Raw genomic sequence first — 25,559 nt, 5'->3', positions numbered from 1 at the left:
GTCAGATTTATGATGTTTAATAGCCACACACAACTCGGGTGCAAAACCCCACTCTTTGTAGGAAAAACTAGATTCTTAGATTGGAAAGATCTGTGAATCACTGTATGAATATTGCATTTAAATTAGTAGCTGTTTGCTGTGTTTGCTGAGGTTGTTTTTTCACTGTCTTGGAGGTAGTAGAAGATAAATTTGTGCAGCTCATTAAACACTTAAAAGCTAAAACATTTTAAAGTGTTTTGTGTGTTTTATTGTGGGTTTTGTGGTTTGTTTTTTAAGGGTTTTTTTGCCCTCTTTTTTTTTTAATAAAGCTGTTTCTAAAGTACCACTTGCCAAAAACACACCAACCATGTTATGTCTAGTGACTTCAGTGGTACTTCAGCTGTAAGTAATCTTATTTGTGATTTGACTGATTCTCCTGTATGTTTAAATAACATTAATGACCAAAATGAACCTCCCCAACCTAGCAAGCTGAATATGAAATGAACTAAAATAATACAGTATTTTCAAAGCACAGCCAAGGTGTTAGTGTTATCAGCCATTCTTTTCACCTGGTAGTATAGAATGGGAAAACTGATTACTAAATTGGTGTGGTTTGGGGTTTTGTTGTTGTTTCTTTTTGTTTTGGTGGGTTATTTTAATTACTCAGTAATATACGATCTTGACGTTGAGACAACACTGAAGCATCTGAATTTATTTAGTTAAAGTGTATGTATCTTAAGTGTAGCAAAAAATAGCTGCGTATTAATTTCTTTCACCAAATTATTTCTAGTTCCAAGTAGTCATAGGCAGTATTAGTTAACTCTCTCATGGTGGTGACACCATGAATTGTTGGAGTATCAAAGCACTGTGAAGTCTTTTGTCCAAGATGACTAGAAGAAGTAGGCACACATAAGGGCTTGCATGTACTCAGTCTTTGTTCTTTCCTTTAATGATACCCAGCTGATATGCTGTTTACTTGCTTACTTGACTCTTGTTTCATAGCATGGAAGGTTGCAGCTTTTATCTCCTGTTCCTGATTATGGCCTTCTATCACCTGTACACTTCATTTTTCAAACAGACCTCAAGCTTTTTTAATAACATTTATCTGCTTTTTGGAATCTAAAAAATATATAGAAATTCATATCATCAAGAGCAAGAAATGAAGTAGATTGTGTGGTTTGATTGTGCTTGAACAGTATATTTGGGTATACTTCTTTCTCTCTGAACCTATACACTATCCTAATTAGATCATGAAGGCCTTTTGTGTTTTCCTTAAACTAGAGAATCAGAATACTTTGGGGGAGGCACCTGGTTGTCATCTAATCCACATTGTTGCTTGGACAGCAAAGACAGTTTATTATTAGAACCATTTGAAAATACTGCAATGTAAAGTGTTTTAATATATCTTGTATGTCAGCAAAGAATACCTTCAGGAATTGAAAATTTACACAATTTTTGAACTAGAAATCAAATTCACTTCTTGCCACAATATTGCAGTGGTAAAGTAACTTATGCCCAAATTTTTTTATCCCCCACCCCGAATTTGAAAGCACAAAATTCTGCACAGCAGAACTCTCCTCCAACAGGCAGCCCATGGGCTGTGGTCTGTGTCTGCAGGGCAGCAAAACAGTCCTGCTGGTAACTGGGTTCCCCGTTCAGCTCTCCCAGCTCAGCTTTTTTCCCAGCACATCTTTCTCTTCATGGGGTCTTTTTTGTTGCAAGGCTACTCCCTGTTTGGTGTGCAGTGTCTGCTTATCTTTATTCTGTTGACAGATATCCTTGCATCTCCAGCAGAAGGATGGTTTGATGTCAGTAGTTACGAAGCAGTATCAAATCCTTGTCCAAAGTGTAACTTAGGCTAATGGCTCCAAATATTATAAGTGTTCTTCAGAGCCTTTCAGTTCTTTGTATCAGTCATGGCCTTTTTTTCATTTCACCTACTCATGTTGAATCTTGCTTGATGGCAAAAATGCTTGTCCTGGCCTGCTGTGTATTAATTTGGGCGGCTGAAATTTTTATTTATTTATTTTAATATAGACTTAAAGCTCTTCAGGCAGCAAGAGAGGGCATGACAGGGTCTCAAAGAAGTGTTGTACTTTCATTTAGATATGATAAAGAATTAGCTTTTATTGGTTTGTCCAGAATGGCTTATCTCTCTTGCTTAAGAGTAAGCCAGTGCTGGTAATTAGTTTGAGCCAAATGATTCCCTTTTTGTAGAAGGGGACAGAATTCCAGCAAGCTTTCCTGCCAGAAGTTGCCAGAAGAGCTTACCTGGTAGGTGTTTTAGGATCTGAAGATCTTTGCTTTTGTTCTAACTGTAATTTCCTCAAGATTTGTACTTGTTTGTTTTAGTGCTGTGATGGTTTTGGTGATCCTAGAAAGGAAGGCAAAGCATTTTCTAATCAGTGTGCTAAGATTACAGATTTCAGCTGTTTGTACTAACTGAAGTTAGTTTATAGTTTATTGCTGTAAAACAATAAATTTACATTCAAAATATCTTTCACAAACAAATCTCTATTAAAACTACATTGTGTCATTGTTCTTTGACCCAAGTTTTCAGCTTACATGTGTCTGCACTTAAATAAATTTTTAATGCGTGCATCCATTGATTTGACAGAAATGGACACAGCTGCATTTTATAAACTGAAGGATATGTTTAAGTAATAATTATCCAGTCATCCACTGAATGTCTCAAATATCCAAGTAGAATTTGGATAGGATATTGCTTGTGAATTTACTATGTTGAGTTCATAGTGCTGGAATAATCTTAAAAAATCCTTTATTAATCCTAATTAATCCTATTAATCCTAATCATTACCCTGAATTTATTTTTCTGTTTTGTAACAAGAATTTGAGGCTTGACTTTACTACCATTAGAGATATATAAATGTTTTGGCATAGTTGGTTCTCGTACTTTGCCAGCTATGCTCTTCAGATTAATGCTTGTCTTACGTCTCAGTATCTTTTTGATGCCTTCTGGAAAACATTGTATTCTACATCAGTTATACAAGTTATACAAACTAGATATTTATTATGTCATTCCTTCCTTAGAGCAGATTCTTCCATCAATAATGTAGATAGATGACTAAGAAATAGCTCCAGCAGGGTGCTCCTTTATGCTGTCTGTTTACCTGAAACCACATTTAGTTTTTCTGGTGATTCAACTGTTGATGTTAGTGCACAAGAAGTACAGTGGATATACCAGAATTTCAAGCCTTGAGATAAATTCCTGTCACCTTTGAGTATCTGAAGAGACAAGATTTCCCTGTAATCTACTGTAAGTCTGTTTTGAAAACAAGAAAGTCTGATACAATCTTAAAAATACACTACCCCATTCATGAAAATATTTACTCCAAGTTATTTTAGTTGAATATATGCTTGGTCTCTAATTTGAGGCACTTTGACTAGGTCATAGACATCTGGTTGGGCCAGCTGACAAATTCGCCCTGGATTTATTTGGACATTCTTGAACATGTGAAACAAGTTTCCAACATCATTTGGTTTGTTAAAGTCCTGGATTTGTATGAATTAACTTGGATTTACTTGATTTCTGTATTATGTTTTTTTTTTTTTTTTTAGGCAGATGCTTTGCTGGTCAGCAGTTACTGACTGGTCTTGGGTGAAGAAAAATATTTAGTATTAAACTATTGGTATTTGGCTCTTTACCTGTTCTTATTAGTTTCCTGATTTACTGAGGTTCTCCTGAAGGGAGGTAGAAATGTGGGGAAGAAGTGGATGCTTGGATAGATAAATGTCTGGCTTGTGTCTCGCTTGCTTGTAGAAGTCGGATACTCTGAGCTTGACACACTTTCTTAAACAACTGCAGCAGATAGTGGCACAGCAGAAAATCCAGCTTTCTTCCCCAGATGTCTGTTGTGGTTCTACAGGATACTTGTCATACTGAATAAAGGCAATTCATATGCTGATAGATTATTTTTTTTTAATTTCCTGTTAGCACCACTTCTTTAGCAACCGTGCAAACTTCCATATCAGTGCATGATGTTAAAAAAGGAATAATTGTAGAGAACATTGTTGAAATGTTGTCATTAGAGGTGTTAATGATAAAGAGTATACTCATCTGTCTGAAAGCTGAATTTTAAAACAGACAAAGTATTGTGTGTCTTCTTCAAGAAAGATCCTGATTGTCGATTAATGGCTTTACAAAAAAATATAGTAGAACGTTCTGTCAGCAGTCGTTCTCCTGAATGAGAAAGTCAGGCATTCAGTGGGGGAGGAGTTTTGCCTTCTTTTTACTAAATCTAAGTCTCTTTTGTCTTGCCGCACAAAAAAAGTGTGCAGTTGAGGCAGGTGGATGTATTGAGTCTTTAGTTCTGTGGATTTGGAGGCTGTTATTCAGCCACAGTTGGTACTTCATCATCTCTCGCTTTTTAAAAAGCCATCTTAGGATGGTTTGATCATCTTGGTTTTGCTTTGGCTGTTCACAGTTTTAACTCTAGCACTTAATGCCTACAGAAGATTATGCAATGAGTTCATGGGTATTCAAGTTTTCTTTACATCTCTGTGTGGTGCGTATATTTATGCAGAATATTCATTCTGGATCCTCAGTCCGTTTTCATCGTTTTTTCTTTTATGTGCTTTTGGCATGTGAGTTGTGGTGGTTGGTGGCAGAGTTCTTCTAGCCTGTTGACAGCAACAAAGCTCATGCCATCAGTTGTCATCTCTGTTTCACAACTGGTAAGTGTGCAGTTGCACATAAAATTTTATTGAAATATTTTTCCCAAATGTTTTTACTGTGAAGTATTCTTTCTGTTCTGAGGGAAAATATGCCACCTGTATGGGTCCGTTTGTAGATTTTTATACTTGGCTTCTGTTGGAATTAACTAAAAATTCCATCAGAATTTATGAAATTTACAAAAAGTAAAAAAAAACTACAACTGAAAATAAAAAAGGCAGTTTCTGTAGACTTTTGTTTCTATTACTTTGCTGTGATATTTTTGCTGATGCACAGTCTATAGCAGTTCTTTCCTATTCATGTTATTTGCGTTACCCAGAAACAAAACTGTGGATCTGAGTACCTCTGATGAGAATATTTGGATGCTGGAGTCCATGCTAGCAGCAGTCAATGCTCCACTACTGCATGCTCTTAAGTATGACTTCTCTATTTATAATGTTATCCACAGATGTATTCTTCCTTTGGTAGTTCTGCTGATACCATGCCTGCACATTTAACCTGTAACAAAAATATTCTGCAAGCTAAGTGTCAGGTTAATTGACAGGACATTAACCCGCTCTTGTTTTCTAACAAAACTGATAGCTGCATGCCCACGTGGAGGGGGTCATGGAAAAAACAGTTATGGAAAGGTTATCATCTTATAGAGCTACCTGATTAGAAGCAGCGCTTCTAGTTTAAATAACACCTATTTGTATTTTTGCTTTTTTACTTCTTATTCATGGAAGTAAATATCAGTAGTTCCTAGCTTTCAGAAATGTTTCTAGGTTATGATTTCTCTTGTTTTGTGTGTTTGGGGTGAGGAGGGATCCCTCCTCTGGTTACTGACTGAGCATGCCTCTACTTATTTGGGTATTTAAAGAAATGTTTCTCCAACAGTCTAAACTGTCAGCAGGCATGACTTCTGGAGGGGGAGACTGAGGAGGGCAAAACCTTATTATTATACTTGTACTTTCTGTGCTAAAATAGTTTGGTTCCCTGATGCTTACCCTTTTGGTATATGGAGGAAAAACAAGCCGTGGATCATAACTTGAGCTGTTCAATGTGTTCTGACAGCAGTTTTAAAATAATAGCCAGAACCAGAGGAATAAATAATTCTTCCGTGCAATGTCCTTTCTAAAGAACTATAAAATGGAACAAAGGCTTGTAGGTGATCTCTGAAGAAAGTAGCTCTGGGAACCTGATAATTCGTAAGCAGTTTGTGAGCAGAAACTTGATCAGTTCTTGTGCAGTTCTGTTGTTTTCTTGATGAACCTACATTTTTAACACTCAAGTTCTGCTGAAGAGATCTTTTGTTAGAAAAATGCAAACCTCTTACAACCCCAGGATAAACTTAAATACATTTACACATGTTCACATTTTTGGCTTACTCCATTTGTTGCCTGCAATGATTCTTTCCTTCTGCTTGATTCCTGCCTGTATTGTGTGAGGGCCAGGATCTACTGCTTGCAGCTGTGTACCAGTGCTAGTGCTAAAATTTGTTGCCTTGTGCTACAGTATCCACCACTTAACTCTTGGCTGTGAGTCAGCTGACAGAGTAGAGCTGCTTTCGAAGGGTGGAAGTCAGAACGGTAAGGATCTCCTTGCTATTTGCGCGTAACTAAAAGTCTTCCATATTGAGCGGAACTTTGTTGTTGCTGTAAGTTGATTAGCAAACTTGGCTAATAGTTTGATTTTTGTAACAGGATTTCATTAATTTTTGTAATGGTATTTGTTTGATTTTTGCAATAGGATTTGGTAAACAAGTAGCTTGTGCCCTGGAGAAAGATATTCTGGATTTCTGAAGTTTTTTATTCATCTGAGGAGATGGAAGCTATGGGTTATATCGGTTCTTGAGATTAAAAAAGGAGAGCCCTAGGTACTGGAGCACGATGTACCAAGAAGGACTTTTAACAACTGGAGACTGAACATTAAGGCTGCATCTCATTTATATCTTATTTCTCTCTTCCTTTAGTCGTGCCTCCATGTCATGCACACTCACACACACACACCCCTGCCACACATCCCCCTCCCCAAAGTCAGAGAATGAGGTGCATAAAAGAAGCAATAATATGATTTTGTTGTTCGCATTGTGAGCACATGATAGTGAAAGTGCTCTGTGGGTTGTATCTTAAAGAATAAAAATTTCACTTAATTGCATGTCCAGGTAAAGCATCTTCTAGGGTAAGAGAAGAGAATCTAAGTTAAGGACCATAGCTAAATGAAGCTTGCTTTTCTTTTTTTTTTTCCCTAACTTCATTGTCAAACTTAAGAAAACTTTTTTTTTTCCTAATTATTTTTAATTTTTATTTTCTTATTCCATTTGTTATCCTGCAGATTCTAATTTCAGCTGTCTTGGAGCTTAAACAGCTGATACTGCTTGTGACTGTTGTGCAACAGATGTTTAGGGAAAGAGTGGTTGTGTGACATAACTGAGTGGTTGAGTTGGATGGACATAGAAGTGCTTTGACTTTGCAGCAGGACTAATCAAAGCAATGAAGAAAAGAGTCTCATGGTTACTGGATTAGTTATGCTGCTGATGCAGATGCCATATGACACTGTGTCATATGTGTAGACAAGGAGTCTAGTATCAACTTCAGCTATAGTTTTTGCTTTTAGTACTGTTTTCTGGAAATTGTTCAAGAATCCAATTGCTATATTTTGATTTGAGCTAAAATTTACATTTTACTCACACTCCTGGTATGTCCTTCCAATACTTAAATATGGTTTCCATTTCTTGCAATGGAGTCTTCAGAGAGCCTGGAAGCCCTTCTCTGCATATATGTCCTTCAGAAAATCTGTTTGAAGCCAGGTGTCCAGAGCTGCATTGAGTACCACATCAGTGTCTCAAGATGTTTTGGAGGTAGTATTTGGATGTAACTAATGCAAACATCTTGATCTCATGCGGCTACTTCATGCTTACAGCATTGGTGCCAACTCATTTCCAACTGAAATTCATAGCAAAAATTTTACAGGGGTCAACCCAAATGATCCTTTCATGGTTGACTTCAGTTTGTCATTCTTCTGTCCATCAGATAACGTAATTTGTCCTGTGGTACGTTGCTTTCTTGTATTTCTAAATGTTTTATCATTCAGATATTTAAACTGGTGTTGCATACTTAATAACTGCTAATAATCTCTTTCTAAGCTAATATTATGCTCCTCTGTCTCAGTTACTGTCATGTCTGTGCCCCATGCATATTGTCTTCCAGTATCTCTGCCTTCACTAGTAGCAGCTGATGCTTTGACAAGATTCATGTGGCTGACTGCAGATATTGTAGCATGTGAAATTTTAGGTCTGGGATTTGATTCTCTTCAGTGATAAATTTCTTGCAGGAGGATGAAGTTATATTAAGTTGAATAAGTTGCTTGAGCTTTTGTTTCTATTGTGGAAGTTTATTTTCTCATGAGTTTTGCTATCTTTATATTACCTCTTAATATTGTCATGCCTACTGAAAACTGAATTAAAGCATGTGTTTAGGTGATTTTCATTTTTCTTTTGTAATGCTGTATACATACTACCTTTATTCATACAGTATAACTTAGGTTTTTATGTTTTACGTTTAATGAGAAGCTTAGTTTTTTGTTTTGGTGGGTTGAATGTAAACCTGAAGAATATAGTTTGGAAGGTACAATTTGGTTTTGAATTGACAAAATATTCCTTCATAGTTGAATGAACATTCTTTGTCAGGTCACCTATTCCTTGCTTTCTGTTTAATTATAAGCTTTCCTGTGTGTTGTTTTCTGTTTTGGTGTGGGGTGGTTTGCTTTTTTTTTTTTTTTTTTTTAAATAAGTTTGGGGTTTTTTTTAGGTTTTCTCTTTTTGTTTTAGCAGTTCTCTGCCTTTTAGACAATGAGTTTTTTTCCCTCTTTAGATATATTTCTAGCTTTACCTATCTGTTTATAGCTCCTTTAGACTTTGAGGGATTGCAGTGGGAAGTAACGAAGAACAGTGGCTCTGTGGTGAGGAGGAGGCCCTGCATTTCTCTTTGTCAGGAGCATTAAAGGTCTGGTGGTCTGCTCAGACTATCTTGGGTTCTTTTGCCACTGTGGTACCTGTAATGACTCTTGTTATCACAGTGCAGCCTTGTGCTAATTCCTGAATCTTGCCTGTTGCAGAACAGACAGCACCATCTGGCAAATGAGTTATATTTCTTTGGTGTTGGCTAGTATGTGCCTTAGCTAACATTGTTGTTACGTACACAAGTCTTCTAGGCATACTGAGGTGCTTGCATGTGTACCAAACTGCAGGGAAGAACTGTGAGTGTGATCAGCCCTCGCCCTGATGGCGAGTGGTATGAATACTGGTACATGGTGCTGAGTGTAGTACCTGTATGCCTCTGGGGGACCTTCGGTGGTAATTCAGACAGTGCCAAACAATGCTGGAAAAAATACACTTCCAGTTAAGAATTAAAGAGCTTGAATTCAGAATGAGATTTCAGTCAGTGGCTCCAAGATTTCATTGAAGCATCTTGAGGTCCTGGTATGGAATAGTTAAACCTAGCTAGGCTGTATTATGCATGGGGGAGTGAAGATTCCAGGTTTAGAAAGAAATAGCTTTTTCTGTACTGTTTGTGAAAATACCAGTGAGAGTTTCCAAAAGATGAAGAGCTCAGGTTGATTGTCTTTAGAACCAATTTTTTGGTTCCTACTGTTCTTTGGACCCCAGAGTCTTTGGTAGTAAGTCTGCAGAGCGATCTGTGGTCAAAACAAATGACATTTAGTACTGACATTATCAATAAAAACAGAAAGGATATTGGTCATCATGACTCTTAAGCTATTCATAAAATGGCACTGTGGCTTTGTTTCCTCAAAGCTTTTGTACTGTTCTGGACAGGAAGTTTTTAATGTAATTTTAGAGTAATCTTTTAAATGCCACTTGTACAATATTTTTTTGGGATAGTGCTTGACCCAAGCTGAGACAAGAATATCCCTGGATTCCGCTGTAGAAGGGAGTCAGGCTTAGGTGTCCTGTTAGGCACCTATCAGAGTCCAGTACAGTGACCAGAGTGTAATGTTTAATATTAAATTTATTATTTGAAGATAGTTGATGTTACAGAGGATTTCTAATTCAGCAGAGTGTTACAAAAGATACTAAATCACAATGTAAATGCAGGTTAAACTAGGCAAAATCAATTGCAATATAAAGTTCACAATGCCAAAATCTGATCCCCATTACTGCTCTCCAGAATATGCTCGCTGTCACAATGTTGGGCAACCCCAGTCACCAGGAAGGAATACATGTATTGAAGCTAGCTTAAACCTGTTGCTCTCTTTGACATTCGTTTATTAATTACTTGGGTTTTGCACTCAGTTGGGCTGAACCACTTTTTCACTCCCCCCACCCCCCCATGTGGTCTAGCTAACTTAGGGAGACATTCAGGTTTTTTAAGGAACTCTGGGAGAAACGTTTACACCACTAGTTGATTCACACAACTAATATAGTCATTTGATCCACTCAACTGACATAGCTGCTCATCTAAAACAAAGGCCACCCTCTTGTCCTCTTTGTGCTAAGTGCAGCTTCTTTGCAACAGCTGTGCTCAGTCACACCCTGCATTGTTCTCTGAGCATCAGCAATGTGACCATGAAGCTCATCTTCACAGAGCTGCCTTCCATTTTGGGGTTTATAGGTCAGTCACTACAATGGTATGATCATCAAGTCATCAAAACCTTGAATGAATTTCCCGGGAAAACACGGGCTCACTGAAGATAGCCAACCCTGCTTGGTTGTGCTGGTTTGGCTGGGGTAAAGTTAATTTTCTTCATAATAGTATGGGGCAATGTTTTTGGTTTTGTGCTAGAAACAGCGTTGATAACACAGCAGTGTTTTAGTTACTGTTGAGCAATGCTTACACAGGGTCAAGGCCTTTCCTGTTTCTCACACAGCCCCACCAGCGAGGTTAGCCAGGGGTGCACAAGTTGCTGGGAGGGAACACAGCCAGGATAGATGACCCCAGCTGATCAAAGGGATATCCCATACTGTATGATGTCATGTTCAGCATGTAAAGCTGGGGGAGGAAGGGAGGGACATCTGGAGTGATGGGATTTATCTTCCCAAGTAACCTTTTCATGTGATAGAGCCCTGCTGTCCTGGAGATGGCAGAAGACTTGCGTGCTGAAGGGAAGTAGTGGATGAATTCCTTATTTTGCTTTGCTTGCACACGTGGCTTTTGCTTTACATATTAAATTGTCTTTATTTCACCCCATGATTTTTTTTACTTTTAGCCCATCCAGGGGGAGTAAGTGAGCAGCTGTGTGGTGCTTAGTTGCTGGCTGGGGTTAAACCACAGTGTTAGTCCAGACATTTTAATTCTTTGGGTATAATGAATCTTTTTCAGTATTTTTAGTTAATTTTTTTTTTACTGTACAGCACTCATGGCATGGAGAGGTAGGAAGCTACCACATAGCGTCTCTAGGCTTCAGGTTGGCATAAATGCATGCGTAAGTATTTTATGTGTTGTGTAAAGCACTTTCAATTCCACTTGAATGCATTTCTGAGCACAAAGGCATTTATTAAATTGAAGAGGAGAAACAGACTGGAAGTTAAAATTGCCCCATGTAATTCAGTTTTTGTAATTGGATATACAGGCTATGCAGTGAAAACTGACTCACTGCTGTAGTTCAGCAACATTCATTTTGTATATCCAGATATGTTGCTCTAAACAGCTCTGCTGTTGATCACTTTCTGATATTGCTGTTTACTGCTTATTTTGGTGTTGAGCAGAATGGTAGTATAGCAAGCAAATTTTTTATTTATTCCAGTGTTAAGGTTGTGGGGTTTTGTTGTTATTTTTTTCAGTATTTGTTTTAAATGATACACTGGCCAAAATTGTTGCTGTGATTTTTCGTTGTTGTGGGAGTTGTGATATTCTCATGTCTAATGCAGCATTGAAAAGTACATTTTAAATGCTGCAAATTCTGGAACTTTTAAGTTGATAAATGCTGGCTTATAGCAGTTCAGTATTAATTCTGCCCCTTACTGTATCTCCATGAAGTGGGAAAAAGTATATATGTATTCAAACATACTGTTGTAATGTACCAGTGGGTGCCAAATTAAGATTGCATGGACAGCTTTAGTTATGATACAGCCTGACTGGCAGATGTTCTATTTTGTAATATCAGTTTCCTTTGCATGTAGGCTTGTCCAAGTGACTTTCTTTCATTTTTAAAACATGTAAAAAAAAAAAAGTTAAAAATCCCTCATAGGAGTCTCTTCTCTGCATGTTGACCAGTTTCAGCCATGCTTGACTAAGGGACAGACATCACAGTCAGTAACTGGGTAGAAAAGGAAAACCTGAATCGGTGTGTGCCACCACTGTATCTCCAGGAACCGTTCTCTGAAATGGAAAGTCTATCACGCAGTTGCTAGGCTTACTGATCCCATTTAGCCTGCTGTTGGGTGATTGAGCACATGCTGTGTTGAGACAGCACACTGCCTGTCTATCACTCAGAATGGGTGGGCAGGTGTAAACAAAGCTTGTAATAGCTAAGGAAACGGTAGCAAACTGGAGCTGTTATGTTAAGGGACCAAGGGGGTATGGCTTGAGGTAGCATATTAGGAAATGGCTTCTGTGATGTGCATAACTTCTTTTAAATAGCAGCATCTAAATACCTCAGCAAAAACCCCTCCAAACTTCAGTTTTCACTTACCTTTGGTCAGAAACATTTCTTCCTCAATTCTCTTCCTTCCTACACCCCATTAGTATGGGGAGGGGGAACGACTGAAGTAAATGTGACACAAGCATGAAATATATAATCTTAAACTAAAGATTGGCCTAGTATGGTACAATTATGAGCAAGATAGTATGATGAAATTACGCAGTGTCAAATTTCCTTATGATTCCCGTGGCTAAATACAAATTTTTAAACGGTAGGGTTTTTTTTCAGCAGAGATGGTGATTAAAATGGGACAGGTGTACTATTTTGAGCACGTGGAGGGCCTGAAAATGGTTTTGGAGGTGTGATTCCTCTTGTCCTCTACTGAGAACAATAATTCTCGTAAGCATAAATGAGAATTATAGCACATCAGTTGGTTTCATTTTCTTGCTTTTCAGTTCAGTAAATGAAAAGGCTATAGGAAAGGGGATTTGGTGACCTGAGCATTTGAAGGTATTCCACGTAAGACAATCTGAGGGTAATTGAGATAGAAAAGGACATGATAGCAGTGACACTCAAGCCAAAGATGAGTTAATTCTTTCCCTTCATATGGCCTGTTAGTATAATACCAGCTATAATGTAAGTGCAGTTAAGTGTATTTTTAGTGGTGGAAACACAATCTTAATTCTAGCCTGTGGGCTAGGAGTATAACGTTAAAGGAAAATGTAGCATCTTTGTCCTGTGAATGAGACAGTTACATCTTTTTTTTTTAGAAAAAAAAAAAAACAACAGGGTATAATGTGGAATGGCTGTTCTGAACTGCAGAAGTACAGCTCAACATAGTTCAGATGGGGACTCTTATTACCCCAAAATATCTAGAACCTGTGGAGTTTGACTGAGCTTTGCAGTGTGGCTAGCTTTCAGTTGCTCTTCTTTCTGTATTGCATTCCTGTGATGACACTTTAAAGTTACTGCTTCTTTTGAGGCTATTTTATTTTTTCAGTTTTGCAGTTTCTCACCTTCCAGGCTTGTTTATCTGACATACCTGGTTTAGATCACTTGGAGATAGAGCTTTTTGGAATACTTTATTTCGTTACATAGAGGGCTTACGTATGAGTTGCTGTAATACTGTTTTGTCATGCGTTATTTGTTACCTGTTACTTACTTTCTCTATTCACGACTGTGTTAATAGTTCTGAGTTAAACTACAGACCTAAAGTGATTTTCGTAAATAATAACTTCAGAAACATTTGCACTTGTTATAAACATAGACCTGTGAAAACTGATTTATAATCGTTTTCGCACTAGAGGGCACTAACATCTTGTGAAATGTAAGCCCAAACCAATTTTTACTCTCTCGATAACACCTAAGTGTTGGGTAGTCTTACTGATTTTGTAGTGGATGCCAAAATTTTCTATTTCTTTGTAGCCTTTTCTCTGTAGAAATGAAAAGCAATAGTTTTCTTGCCAGGATACATTAAAAGTTAGTGCGTGGAGTTTTTCTTTGTATAGGGTTTGTTTGTTTGCTTTTACTGAACAATTTGAGTAATTTGTGGGAAAAAGTGTAAATTCCACTTGTATCTTAAATTGCTTTTAATGAGGGAATTTTAACTTAAAGCTGGTGAATAGGCATATAGGATTGGAAATTATAGGATAACTTCTTATGAAAGTTATCTAATAGGTTACAACTGGAGTTTACTTTTTAAAGTTGGTAATCGAAGGAAAAGAATCATATGTGAACTGATGTTGCAGGCCTAACTTTAAGTTGGAGTTAATGCATATGTTTACATATCGAAAGTAGTAGGAAAAAGAATATGAAAGTCTGTACTTTCAGTAACTAATGGATAGCAGTGCAACCTGCAGTTGCTTATGTCATCTTAAAGCAGCAGGTAATTTCAGAATATATGTTTGAATGTAAAGTTTGGATCTCAAAGTGGTTTATTCCTTTTTTTTTTCCTACAGATTTTTATATACTGAATCTTGTTTACACATGAATAAAATGGTTTCTGATTACTTTTTGCTCTTTGTAGGAATGGTTACTCAGTTGCCTTGGAGATGATCCTGTTGCTGTAAATGTAGGGCTGAAGATTAATGGTGGGGGCAGGATGGACCTAATGAACGGACAGTCAAGCTGTGTTAATATTGCAGCTACCGCTTCAGAGGTAAGGATTACAAAACTTAGTTGTTGGATTCCTAAGACCATAAGTACTTAATTTTTTTTTTTTAATGCACCAAAATGTAGGTTTTTCTTTTAACAAATCTGGTGCGATAGACTCTTTGTTTTTTGTGTGTTGGTTTCATATGCCCCGGTTTAGATGTGAATAACTTAGTTCTGACCTTTGTATACCAAAATAAAGCATGAGCTAGCATTTACAGCCTTGCCACAGCCAAAGCTGCCTTTTTTACGTTCTCTTCCATCACATCTAGACAAAGAAGTTTTCCTTTTCAAGTTTTAACAATACTAGACGCTCTTAGTGCAATAAGCTGGCAAGGTCTGTGGGAAATGTTCCCTTCTTTGGCGCAGGTACTTGTGTGTGTTGGGGCTGCCTGATACAGTAGCAGTGGAATAAGGATGTTGCCTTTGTCTCTTGGGCTACATTCAGACCTTGGTATGGGCTCCAGTGTAACATATTTATACATGTATTTATGTTTATATTGTTTATATGTAAACATATTTATACATGTGTTTTGATAGCAGAGCTGCATGTGTGCTGCACACTTGCATGTGCATAGGGAATATGGAAAGTACCACAAACAAGGCAAAAGGAAAACTGGAGTGTTGTGTTATCAAAAGAAATGAAATACTCTCCAGCACAGTTTCACAATTATTGTCAATATTTGAACAAGAAAACTGTCATCAATCTTCAAGAACATTGTTTTTTTTTTTATACTGATTCTTGTACTTACCATTGTGTTATGAATCATTGATTGACCATTTGTTGGCATGCAACTGAAATTTTCTTGGAGAAAAGCTCTCGTTCTCTTCTGCAAGATAGCCTTAAGTGTTTACATGATGTCTGATAAAATAGAGTAAAATATATTTTGGCCAAGTAACATGAATCTGCTTTCTGAAACTGGATTTTTTTTCCCCATCTTGACTAACTGTGAGGAGGGAGAACTTGTAACTGAAATGTTTCTGTAAGTGTGTTGGTTACTGAAAATACCTGTCTGGTGTGGAGTTTTTGGTGTTTTCAAAGTCAATTTTTCAGGGAGATGGTACTATTAGAATAACCTAACTGAAACTGGATACGATTACTAAATATAAGTGCTTTTAACAAACATGCTTAAAAATGGACAGGAGTTTATTTCAGCTGAAGTTTTAAGGAGTTCAGATGTCCTTGTTTCTGTGAGTATGAAGCCAAAGTCAAAATATATGTGATGTAGCCCTAAAATACTGTCTTGTTAGATTTTCAGGAGAAGACACCACCACAGTAGAACTATTTACCAGCATCATTGGCCATGCAGTACCTTCCCTTCTGCCTTGGCATCAGCAGACATGGTGTAGGTGCTACTGAAAGTGCAGTGTAACAGTGCTGAAATTTGACTTCTGCCAGAAGTTATTTGGTAAAGTGGTCATTCATACACACGTTGTGGATATGACCTACAGCCATGATCTGGAAAACTTCCAGTATTAGCATACACAAACTGTCAGAAAGTGCCTTCGTTATGTGGGCTGAACTCTTAATGTTTTCAGCTTTCTAGGAGGCATGCCTCTGTGATGGTGGCTAGGATAGAGTACTTAAGGATGCATTAGTGACCAACTTAAGACTAGGCAGGTCTTGATATGTGCTGAGTGTTTTTTGCCACAGCTGAGCTGGAGCTCCCAGTAATGGTGAGGTAAAGTTCTGTGCATTGATACTAGTTTTCTTTCTCTTGAATCTTTCCAAACAGTGTATTAGGAAAACTGTTGTGGAGCTGTGTTAGTGTTTACATCAAGGTTGTGCTGTTGCTGAAGAATGTAGGTGCCGTACAGTACTCCAGGCAAGCATACTGTTTGCTGAGGAAGTGTTAAATTTGATATGGGTATTGATTGTAGTAACTGTGGTCTTTCATGATGGTTTTGTCCATGTGTCATCTTAGTTCTTATTTTGTAGTTGAGAGATTGCTTTATACCAGGTTTCTGAAAGTGAGAAGAAACTAAGAAGCAAGAAACATACATTCATAGCCTTTCCAAGGAGAGTGTGTGGCAGCAAAGTGATTGCATGTCATATACTTATTTCTGAAATAAGTATACCTAAGGTTCAGTTGTGAAGCATACATCTGGTTGTGACATCTCAATTTCCATGCCCTTCTTTCCTGTAATGATCAAACAGAATCTAGGTTTGTATCTGTATACTAGAGGAAGAGATTACTTGTATGAAAATAATATGTGAAGCATATGAAGTGTGTTAATTTCATACAAAGGTTTAATTTTTTTAATAGAATCAAATCATAGAATAACTAGAGTTGGAAAGGACCTTAAGATCATCTAGTTCCAACCTCCCTGCTGTGGGCAGGGACACCACACACTAAAACATGTCACTCAAGACTCCATCCAGCCTGGCCTTGAACACTGCCAGGGATGGGGTGTTTATCACTTCACCATCCTCACAGTAAAGAACTTCTTCCTTATATCTAACCTAAACTTTTTGAACTGTATTTGTATTCTGCAGGGAAGAAAATCTTTATATTGTAGATGAAGAGTCATAGAAAAATATTCTAGGATGTGGTATTTTTTGCAAATGTTAATTACTAGCATTAAAAAATCCAAACAACTTCAAAGCTGAAATAGTTCATACTGAGTGCCTTCAACAGGAACACACATGTAATTTTTTTAAGTTTTAATGCTCCTAAGAGAATTAGGAAGATTGATAATGTTCTTTGATGTTAACTGTTCCTTTTGGATGGGCTTTGTCTTTTTTTCCTCACCACAGTGGTGTTTTTTCTGTTTGCAATTCAGTGTGACTGTATTATTACTGCTGTTAACTTTCCTGTCAGTGAAATTGGAATTTATATATGCATTGAGAAATAACTGTTTTGTTTTGAGGAACACCTTTGAAATGCATTGAAGTCTGTTTGAGAGTCTCTGATTTAGCAGTCTTGGTCAGCAGAAAGTGTATCCTGTGACTGACTTTTAGTTGATTATTTGCCCAGTAGAAAAATTCTGTGAGCAGTGATGTTTAAGCAGAAATTTTGCTTTTGGGTATGTAAAAAAGAAAAGAAGCAAAATATCATCAGTGGTTTTATTTGTTTCTGCAGAAGAGCAGCAGCTCAGAATCCTTGAGTGACAAAGGATCAGCTGAGCTGAAGAAGAGCTTTGATGCAGTGGTATTTGATGTTCTAAAAGTTACACCAGAAGAATATGCGGTAAGCAATTAAAGTAATTTTTGTTAGCTTGTGTGTGAATCTTCTTGACAGCTTTTCCTCTGATTCTCTGTTTCTGTTTTTTGCATGACTTCTGTTGTCCGTGGGTCTCAAAACTGGATCCTGCACTATAGTTCTTCATTGTCTATATTCTGTTTAGTGTTAAATGATCTTTTTTGGGCTATGATGTCTGTGGGGTTGTTTTTTTTGTTTGTTTTTTTTCCCAACCCACAATGTTACCTGTAGCGTAGACCAGAGATTCTTAAATCAGTATGATGCAGCTTAATTCTGACATGAATATTTCAGTTGTAAGAATAATACTTGACCTGTACTTGTTTTTTTTTTGGAGGTGTCTTTATTTTTTAATTCTGGCAATTCTTATGTCTAGGGAGTGTTTTCTTATTTTGGGTGCACAGGTGCAGGATAATGAGTTGGGTAGCCTGCAGGACCAAGAGCAATGAGAATAATGTTTACTGAAACATCGTGTAACTTTTTAATTTCTAATTTTAATCCTACTTGTAGAGGTTACGATGACACATGGTCTCTCTAAATGATTCAAGTATGTTACTTAGAAAGATTGCTAACAAACTATTGCTCCTACTGCATTTAAAATTCAACTGAAGAGGTTCCTGATGACTTGTCCTGGGGCGACTATCAATACGTGGTAGTATGTATCACAGAATATTCTCATTATATTTGTTTTATTTTTTAATTGTTAATAGCTGTTACAGTTAATTATTAAGGGGTAAATTGATTTTAATGAGTATACTGAAAATTTAAAGCATCTAGATTATGAATTGGTACTTACACATTAGATTCTTATATGATTTATTCCTGACTGAGGGTCACGTCATGTGGTTCAAACCTCTTCCTTGCTCTGTTGTCAGGAACAGTTGGGTAATGAATCACCTACTTTTCAGAAGATGTTTTTGGTGCTGGCTATCAATTCAGTTTATCTTAAGAGTTCTCTACATAAAGGAAATCTAAGTACTTTGGGAATTTGGGGCTAGGGGCATGAATTCAAGTGGAATTATGCATTCAGGCCAGAATAAGTTCTTTTGAATGGCTCTGCTATGTAGCCAGTGGTGGATGCTGTTGAGCAGCAAAGTAGATCACCTAGTCTCTGTGGAGTTGCTGTCACTCACTTGGACAGCAGGAAATACAAATGTTTTGTCTTGCATCCCATTTCATAATTGTTTTGCTCTACTGTCAAATCCTTCATCTCTCAAACAGGAACCTTTTAAGTTCATGGGTGTTCTAAATGTTACCTGTTTAGTAAATCTTGATTAGATAAAAATATTTCTTAAAATCCAGCGTTCCTTCTGTTTTCATATTATGAAAACTGGGTAGAGTTCCACTCACAAACAGGAATCTTTTAATGAAGTATTTCCCATTACAATTACAAACCTGTGTTTTGTATTTTTTATTTATAGTATCCAGTATAATATCGCTGTTTTCTCAGTTCCTCAAAAGAAAACATCTTTACTCTCAGTCTTTTCCCTTTTAAACTATCTAGATCTTCATATCAGGCTTCAGTTACTGTAAATGGATATGAAATGTCCTATAGATAGAATTCTGGACAATTGAGCAAGATTGCCATTAGTCAGTGTTCAGCCCTTTGGCAAGGTAATAATTAATTCAACTTCTTCATATGTTTCTGTACACAGCTGCATGTCTTTGTTAATGTTTGTTTCCCCAGGCAAGTTTATCTGCTTTTTCAGTAGGGCTTGTTTGCTTTGTCTTTTTCTGATGATTCTTACTGAATGATGTAGAAATAAGTAAATTAGCCAAAAATTTAGGCACCTTGGAGGAAAAGTACCTTTAACCATTACCCTTGTTTTCATTTTATTGGCCTTTTTCTTATTCTTCCTGGTTTTAGTCCTGCTGTAACAGAGAAGTGCAAAATCTTCATCTGGATTTCAGTTTTGGTATTGATTTGGAGAAAACTCCAGGGACAAACTTGCCAACAAAGTTTTTAGGTTGACAAGCAGTTATTCTTTATTGCGGTGCCGGGAGACACAGGGGATAGTTCCTCCTAACATGTGTCCCCGTATTGCTACACAAGCCGTCCTTATATAGTCCCTGGGCATACGTACATATTCATGAGGCTACATATGGATTACATCATTTTCCAGAAAGTTCCCCGCATGCATACAGAATTGTGGTGGTGGTCTCTGAGGGTCGTTTACTTCTCCCAACAATCTTCATCACTTCTGGCAGCCTTTGAAGCACGCACAGTAGATGCTTATAGCAGCCTAATTGGTTCTTTAGCACCAGAGACATAATAATCCTCCTGTCCTCCTACTTATCATTTGTTTTAACTGTAGCCCATCCTGGACACCTGCCATTCCCAGATACTCCTTATCCCTGTGTCCTGTTCTTCTAGACAGTTTTTCTTAAAACTGTGTCAACTGTAATGATTTATCTTGTACAAGAATTCTCAGTATGTTTTCTAGCTGTACTCTACATTTTTTTCTGTATAGCATGGACCTCAGTAATTTTCCATTGCTACTGTTACAAAGCCATCAAACTTAACATTACTTAAAACTGATTCTAAAGGCTTATATATTCAATTTTGTAATTTTGTGCCCCCCCTTATCTCAGTATGAGGCTACCAAAGTGATGCAGTATGGCCAAGCTCTTGAGGATATCAGCACTAATGATAACTCAAAACTGTGTTAGTAACTTTTATGTTATAATATATGCTACTAATTGCTTTTTCAAAGTATGAGGAAGCTTATAGTTTAATGATGCCTCTTCTAAAAACAGGTGCAGTCCAGACTACTGACATCTGTGACTTAGTGAGGGCTGAATGAATAGTGTTTAAAAAAAAAAAATTCATTTAAAGTGTTAAACTGAGGAAAGAATATGTGGGCTGTGTAAATATCTTTTACACGGTGAGAAAAGATAATGTGATAAAGCCAGTAAAATGGCAGTAAAAGCAAGGTGTTGCATCAGAGCTAGTTAGTTGTCTAATGGTTAGGAAATCTTGGCTTAAATTAAAAAAATCCAGTGCATAGGTAGCATAAAGAAGAGTTACTGATAAAGTCAACATCATCATTGAGAAGTCTCATCCCATACCTTCTGTATGTTACATTTTGATCAAAATGAGTCACACTGTACAGATGGGACAATTACCATTATGCTGGAGAAAGAAGAGCAAAAATCTGAAAGATAATTAAGTTTGAGAGGTTCTGGAAATAAGATTCATGCTAGTGGTTTCAGTACTGATATGAGAGGGACAGATGTCTTTTTAGTTCCCACTCTGTTAGAGACATCAGTTACTTCAAAACGTGATCTGTTTAGTCAGTTAGTGGGTCAGAGACAAACTGGACTATAAAAGCTATTGCTTGTAATCTTGTATTTTCAAGAAGCTGCTTCCCAAGCCAAAGAGAAGCCCAACTGTAAATATTTTTTTATTTTATTTCCATATTCTTCCCTTTGGCAGTCATCTAACACTACCCTGAATGCACAGTCGGTGTGCTGTTTGATGTAGTGATCTTTTGTTCAGTCTTGTAACTTTTTAGCAGAAGCACATCAGCCCTGCAAGGGGTCTAATTTGATCAGTAACAGAAATCATTATTGTCATGTATGTGTAATAGACCAGTTATACTGTTGTAACTAGCCTGGTGGCTTAAGTTCTTTGTAAGTTTGAAGGCCACTTTAGAAACAGGTGAGATCTTCAGGCATAGCTGCTGCTGTTGCAAATTTATAGTGTGTATTATCCCCATGCAGCTTACAAAACCAGTTTCCAGGGGATGTTTCATGAATTTTGGGGAAAAAAGAATCCCATTCAGTGAGTATTGAAGTAGGACACATTTGTTTTCTTCAGAGACAGCTTTCTAGCTGTAACTAATAAGGAGACTGTCTCTATTCTAAATACCTGCTTTTATGCTGATCACTGCTCACTTCTTTATTAAACGGCTAAAAGCCACAAAACAAGTTGGTGCCAGGATTACCCACTGGTGTCTGGCCCTGCTGATGGGAGTCGTTGTATGTGTACAGGGTGGACACAGTTGCAGTGAATGCTGTCCATTTTCGCTGAAGGGAGAAGTGTGGTTTCTAGTGTACAGGGCACAATTTGTGGGGGAGGGATATGTTAATGGTGCAGTGGCAGTAGAAAGCGGGACCTGGTGTGAGTGAAAGTAAAAGGAAAATGCTTGGGGACATGAGCTCCAAATTAAGATGCTGGCGAACCTCAGGTTGAAGAAATATTTATTTTTTGCTTTACAGTAAATTCTTATTCCTTAGGCTGCTACTGTTTAATTATTTGACTGTTTATTACTTTTTGACTCACTTTTCCATTTTATGCTTCAACTTAGCCACGGTGGTGTAAATATTTGAGGTAGAATTAAGGGAAGCACAGCTGTATAAATCCGTTGCTTTTTTTTCCACCTAGTTATCTAAGAAGGATTCTTTATTCTTTACCCTAATTTCTGAAAGTGCTATGAAGTAAGCTCACACTAAGATGTACATGTATTTCTCTCTTTTTAATTCCAATTAAGCTGGGTCAGATGGATGTTGGAAAAGAGAATATTGCTTATTTTGGAAATAATATATAAAGAAAGTTTATTTTAAAAATGCTTATATGAAACAAGGAACAAAGGTGTTCTTACGACAGTTAAGTACCAAGTTATCTTTATCTGAAGAAAGAGCATGAGGGTGTGTTTTGTAAAGGAAGCAGGTCCCAAGAGTTTTGAAACCACATTGTTTGTGTAATAGAAGTAGAGAAATAAATTTTGAGGTGTATGGGCTTCAACAAATTCATTTTTTGCCCCTTCAAACAGAACAAAGTAGCTTCAACTGGCCCAAGGTTCCCTCGAAGAGAACTTTGTCTTATGCAGGACTCTGGCAGATTCAGAGTCCGTTCTGCGAGTTCCTGCGCAGCTACTGGTGTGAGTTGTGCTACACGGTTCCTGGCAGTAATGTTGGTTTTGGCCTTTCCTGAGGCTGGTTGTCAGTGGATTAGGGAGTTTGAGACAAGTTTGTCTGCTGTATCTGAGAGCAGTTTGAATAAAGTGAAGTACTGGGTCCTGGGAGCTTTTGATGAAAAGAACTTTTTCTTGTATGTTTTCCTGTTAGCTCTATTTTACAGAAGAATATGAAAGAGTAAGTATGTTCCCAATGAGAGCAAGAAGAAGCAACTTTATTGTTGCATGTGGAGGAACTATTAATGATAAAAGTTTTGGAGTTGACTTTGAGAAAGCAAGCAGAGTTTCAACACAGGAACTTAATCCACCAGCATTCATTTTGAACAGCAGAATTACTCTCCTACTGATGGCAGTGCTTAACAGAGGGTTAGCTATTTTTTTCAGTGAGGAAAAGTATTCTGGCAGCCTGGAGAGACAGTGCTAAGCCAAGTTGGAAGGCTTAAATATAATTCCTTCTAAAAATTCAGATTAAGGAACAATTTATGAAGTGCTGCTTGAACCAACATGGCTTCAAGGAAACTCGTGTTATGGCAGTATTCTTCAGTAACCAAAATGTAGATATTTGATTATTTTTTATTTTTTCTTCTTCCCATCTCAGACAGAAACTTAGTTTTTCTTTTCACACTGAGGGTCTCTGTCCAGGAGCTCCTTGGGAAGTGCACTGTCCTTACAGTAGGTACATGGCAGGAAAACTTGTAGTACAACAAATAGCCTCATAGAAAGTTTATGCTTGAGAAGGTGTAGGGACCAGAAAGGTGGGTTTATAGCCCAGGCCAAAAAGGGGTTGTGAATGCTCCTTCCCTGGCAGTGTTCATGGCCAGGTTGGATGGGGCTTGGAGCGGCCTGGTCTGGTGGGGGCTGTCCCTGCCCATGGCAGGGGTTTGGAACTGAATAATCTTGGGGTCCTTTCCAAATCAAACCATTCTGTATAGTAGCATGGAGAGGAGCTCAGTTGTGATGGTGTTAACTGCTACTAGAAGTTCTTAAATTACAGGGTTTTATGAAAGGAGGGTAATCCGTATGTATTCACACAAAAGAGAAAAGAGTTGGAGAGTATCTTAAAATCTCATTTCATTGAGCTTCTCCATGTCCTTCAAAGAAGCAGCATACTGAAATGTAGTTCTTGATTATCTATGTGTAAAATTTGTGGCCTGACACATCTCCCTGAGAGAGAGGTGAATCTCTTTTTACTTACTGAAGCTCTGTGGTAATAATTTTATTATTTTGAAATACTTAATTGTTAACAAGTCCAGCATCTCAGCACCTAGGAGGAGTAAAGTATTTTTAAACTTGACTGTTGCAGAATGTCCCCAGGCAAAGTCTGTTACATGCAGAAGTTCCCAGGGCTGTGTGGGGAAAAAGAGGGGAGAGAATTATCTTCCAACTGCCATTCCAGTGTGTTATCATTCACTGTTGTTAAGATGGTTTTCTCTTGTAGGGTTCTTCAAGTGGTTGAGAATTGGGGAATGTATTAGCTGTACATTCAAAACATAGCTCTCTTAATCAAATCCTAGAATTGTTATTAGGATCTAGGGCAAGCATAAACACAAACTTCTATTCTGTGCTTTGATTGTCTGAGCAATGAAGAAGTACTTTAATGTATAAATGAACTTGATAGACGTACCACTTCATACCACTTCTGGAAAGGCAAAAAATATCAAGTTCTGTGATCTTTGTGTAATCTGAATGCTTATTTAAACAGTCAGTGAGATGAAGTTCAGAGTTTTATATTGCACATGTAATTCTATATTTATTTATTTTTTTAAATCTGTGCAGCTGACAACTCAAAAACTGGAGAGGTTATGCTTCGCTTGTCTCATGTAACAAATAGATGTGAACTCTTAGAATTTTTTGTTTGAATATTAAAACATTAAACCACATTTAGAAGAGGGGGCTATCCATGAATTTGTATTGGCTGGGTTAAGGAGCTGGAATGAGAAAAGTCAGTGCATTGTTTCTCTTTCATTGCAGAAACCAAACTAGTGCCTTTGTTTATTGGGGTTTAAATTTCCCCTGAGTTGGTCAAGATAGACCAACTTCAAGATAGAAGTTTTTTCTTCTCTCCAACTCCAACAGTAACAGAAGTTACTGTTAGAGTTGAGCATGTCATAAATACTGTATTTTTGAAATTTTGTCATTTCATGTACTGTTAATTAGAATGCCAGCCTTTCAGTTTGCTTTATTTTTGACTTAGTAGTGAGCAAGTGTCTGTAAAAGGGTAAAAATTCAGTTAAGTGTTAGACTTCTAAATATGAATAAGCTAACGTTTAAAAAATTCTGTTTTGTCAAAGGTATTTTTAAACTCTTATGTCAGGTACCTGCAAACTCAGATGGCTTCCTATCCATCAGCTTAGGCATTCAGCTATTAGTTGCTCTTTTGAAGTTTGAACAGTTCTTAAGAGAGAAAACAATTCTTGATGCTTTCAATGGAAACTGCAATTTCTCCAAGAAAGGAACCTCAGTAATGGATGTTTCAAATGGTAATGCGATACAATGTTACTGAAGATTTTGGTGAAAGCAGCAAGCTGCATAAACAAGAAAAAAAAACCCAAACAAATCAGTCTAATACCAGTGTGATAGTAGAAGAAAGAAGTTTCTCTGTTAAAACTCACTGAGTTTTTTTAAGTCTCAGACATCCTTTTTTAAATACTGTAATATACTTAATAGCAATTAAAAGCTTTTTAGTAATGAATGTTAGTCTTAAGCTTTGACCTTTTTTTGGTTTCTTTCAATGTTAATATACCCATTTTATGTAGTCGTTTAAATGTATGCATTTATTTTAATGTGTGAATTTATAACAACAGTCTTTGTTTCATAATTATTGAGTACAGATACTGTCTTAAGGTAAATTTGTTTAGGAATCACTCATGAAGGAAGAAATTTATATAAGGCAGTTCAGGTTGATTATGAGTACAAATTCCAGAAGGCTGGGAGGGAAGACAACACTTACTTTTAAGCATTCTCTCTTTTATATGGACAATGAATTGGTTTCCTGGCCTATTTTTCGTTGTACTGTTGTTTTAGTCTTGTTCTAGAGAG

General features: G+C 37.2%; 1 protein-coding gene across 5 annotated transcripts in view; it reads left to right on the top strand.

The window, feature by feature from the left end:
* The window catches only part of RALGPS2 (Ral GEF with PH domain and SH3 binding motif 2), a 117,687-nt gene that overhangs the window by 11,269 nt on the left and 80,859 nt on the right, over positions 1–25,559 (top strand). For 4 of the 5 annotated variants that reach the window (XM_057427455.1, XM_057427457.1, XM_057427456.1 and 1 more), the window contains 2 exons: positions 14,277–14,408; positions 17,485–17,592. In XM_057427455.1, the coding sequence (XP_057283438.1) occupies positions 14,352–14,408; positions 17,485–17,592 (165 nt within the window). In that variant the 5' untranslated portion in view covers positions 14,277–14,351. Of the gene's footprint in view, positions 1–10,199; positions 10,282–14,276; positions 14,409–17,484; positions 17,593–25,559 lie in introns of those variants that run through there. The other variant, XM_057427458.1, reaches the window with a different exon arrangement.

This window comes from Pezoporus wallicus, unplaced genomic scaffold, assembly GCF_028554395.1.
Source record: "Pezoporus wallicus isolate ANWC-B61680 ecotype Strahan unplaced genomic scaffold, APGP_CSIRO_Pwel_v1 scaffold_7107, whole genome shotgun sequence".
Taxonomy (NCBI): Eukaryota; Metazoa; Chordata; class Aves; order Psittaciformes; family Psittacidae; genus Pezoporus; species Pezoporus wallicus.
The sequence above is the reverse complement of the archived record's forward strand: the minus strand, read 5'-3'. Positions and strand labels throughout refer to the sequence as shown.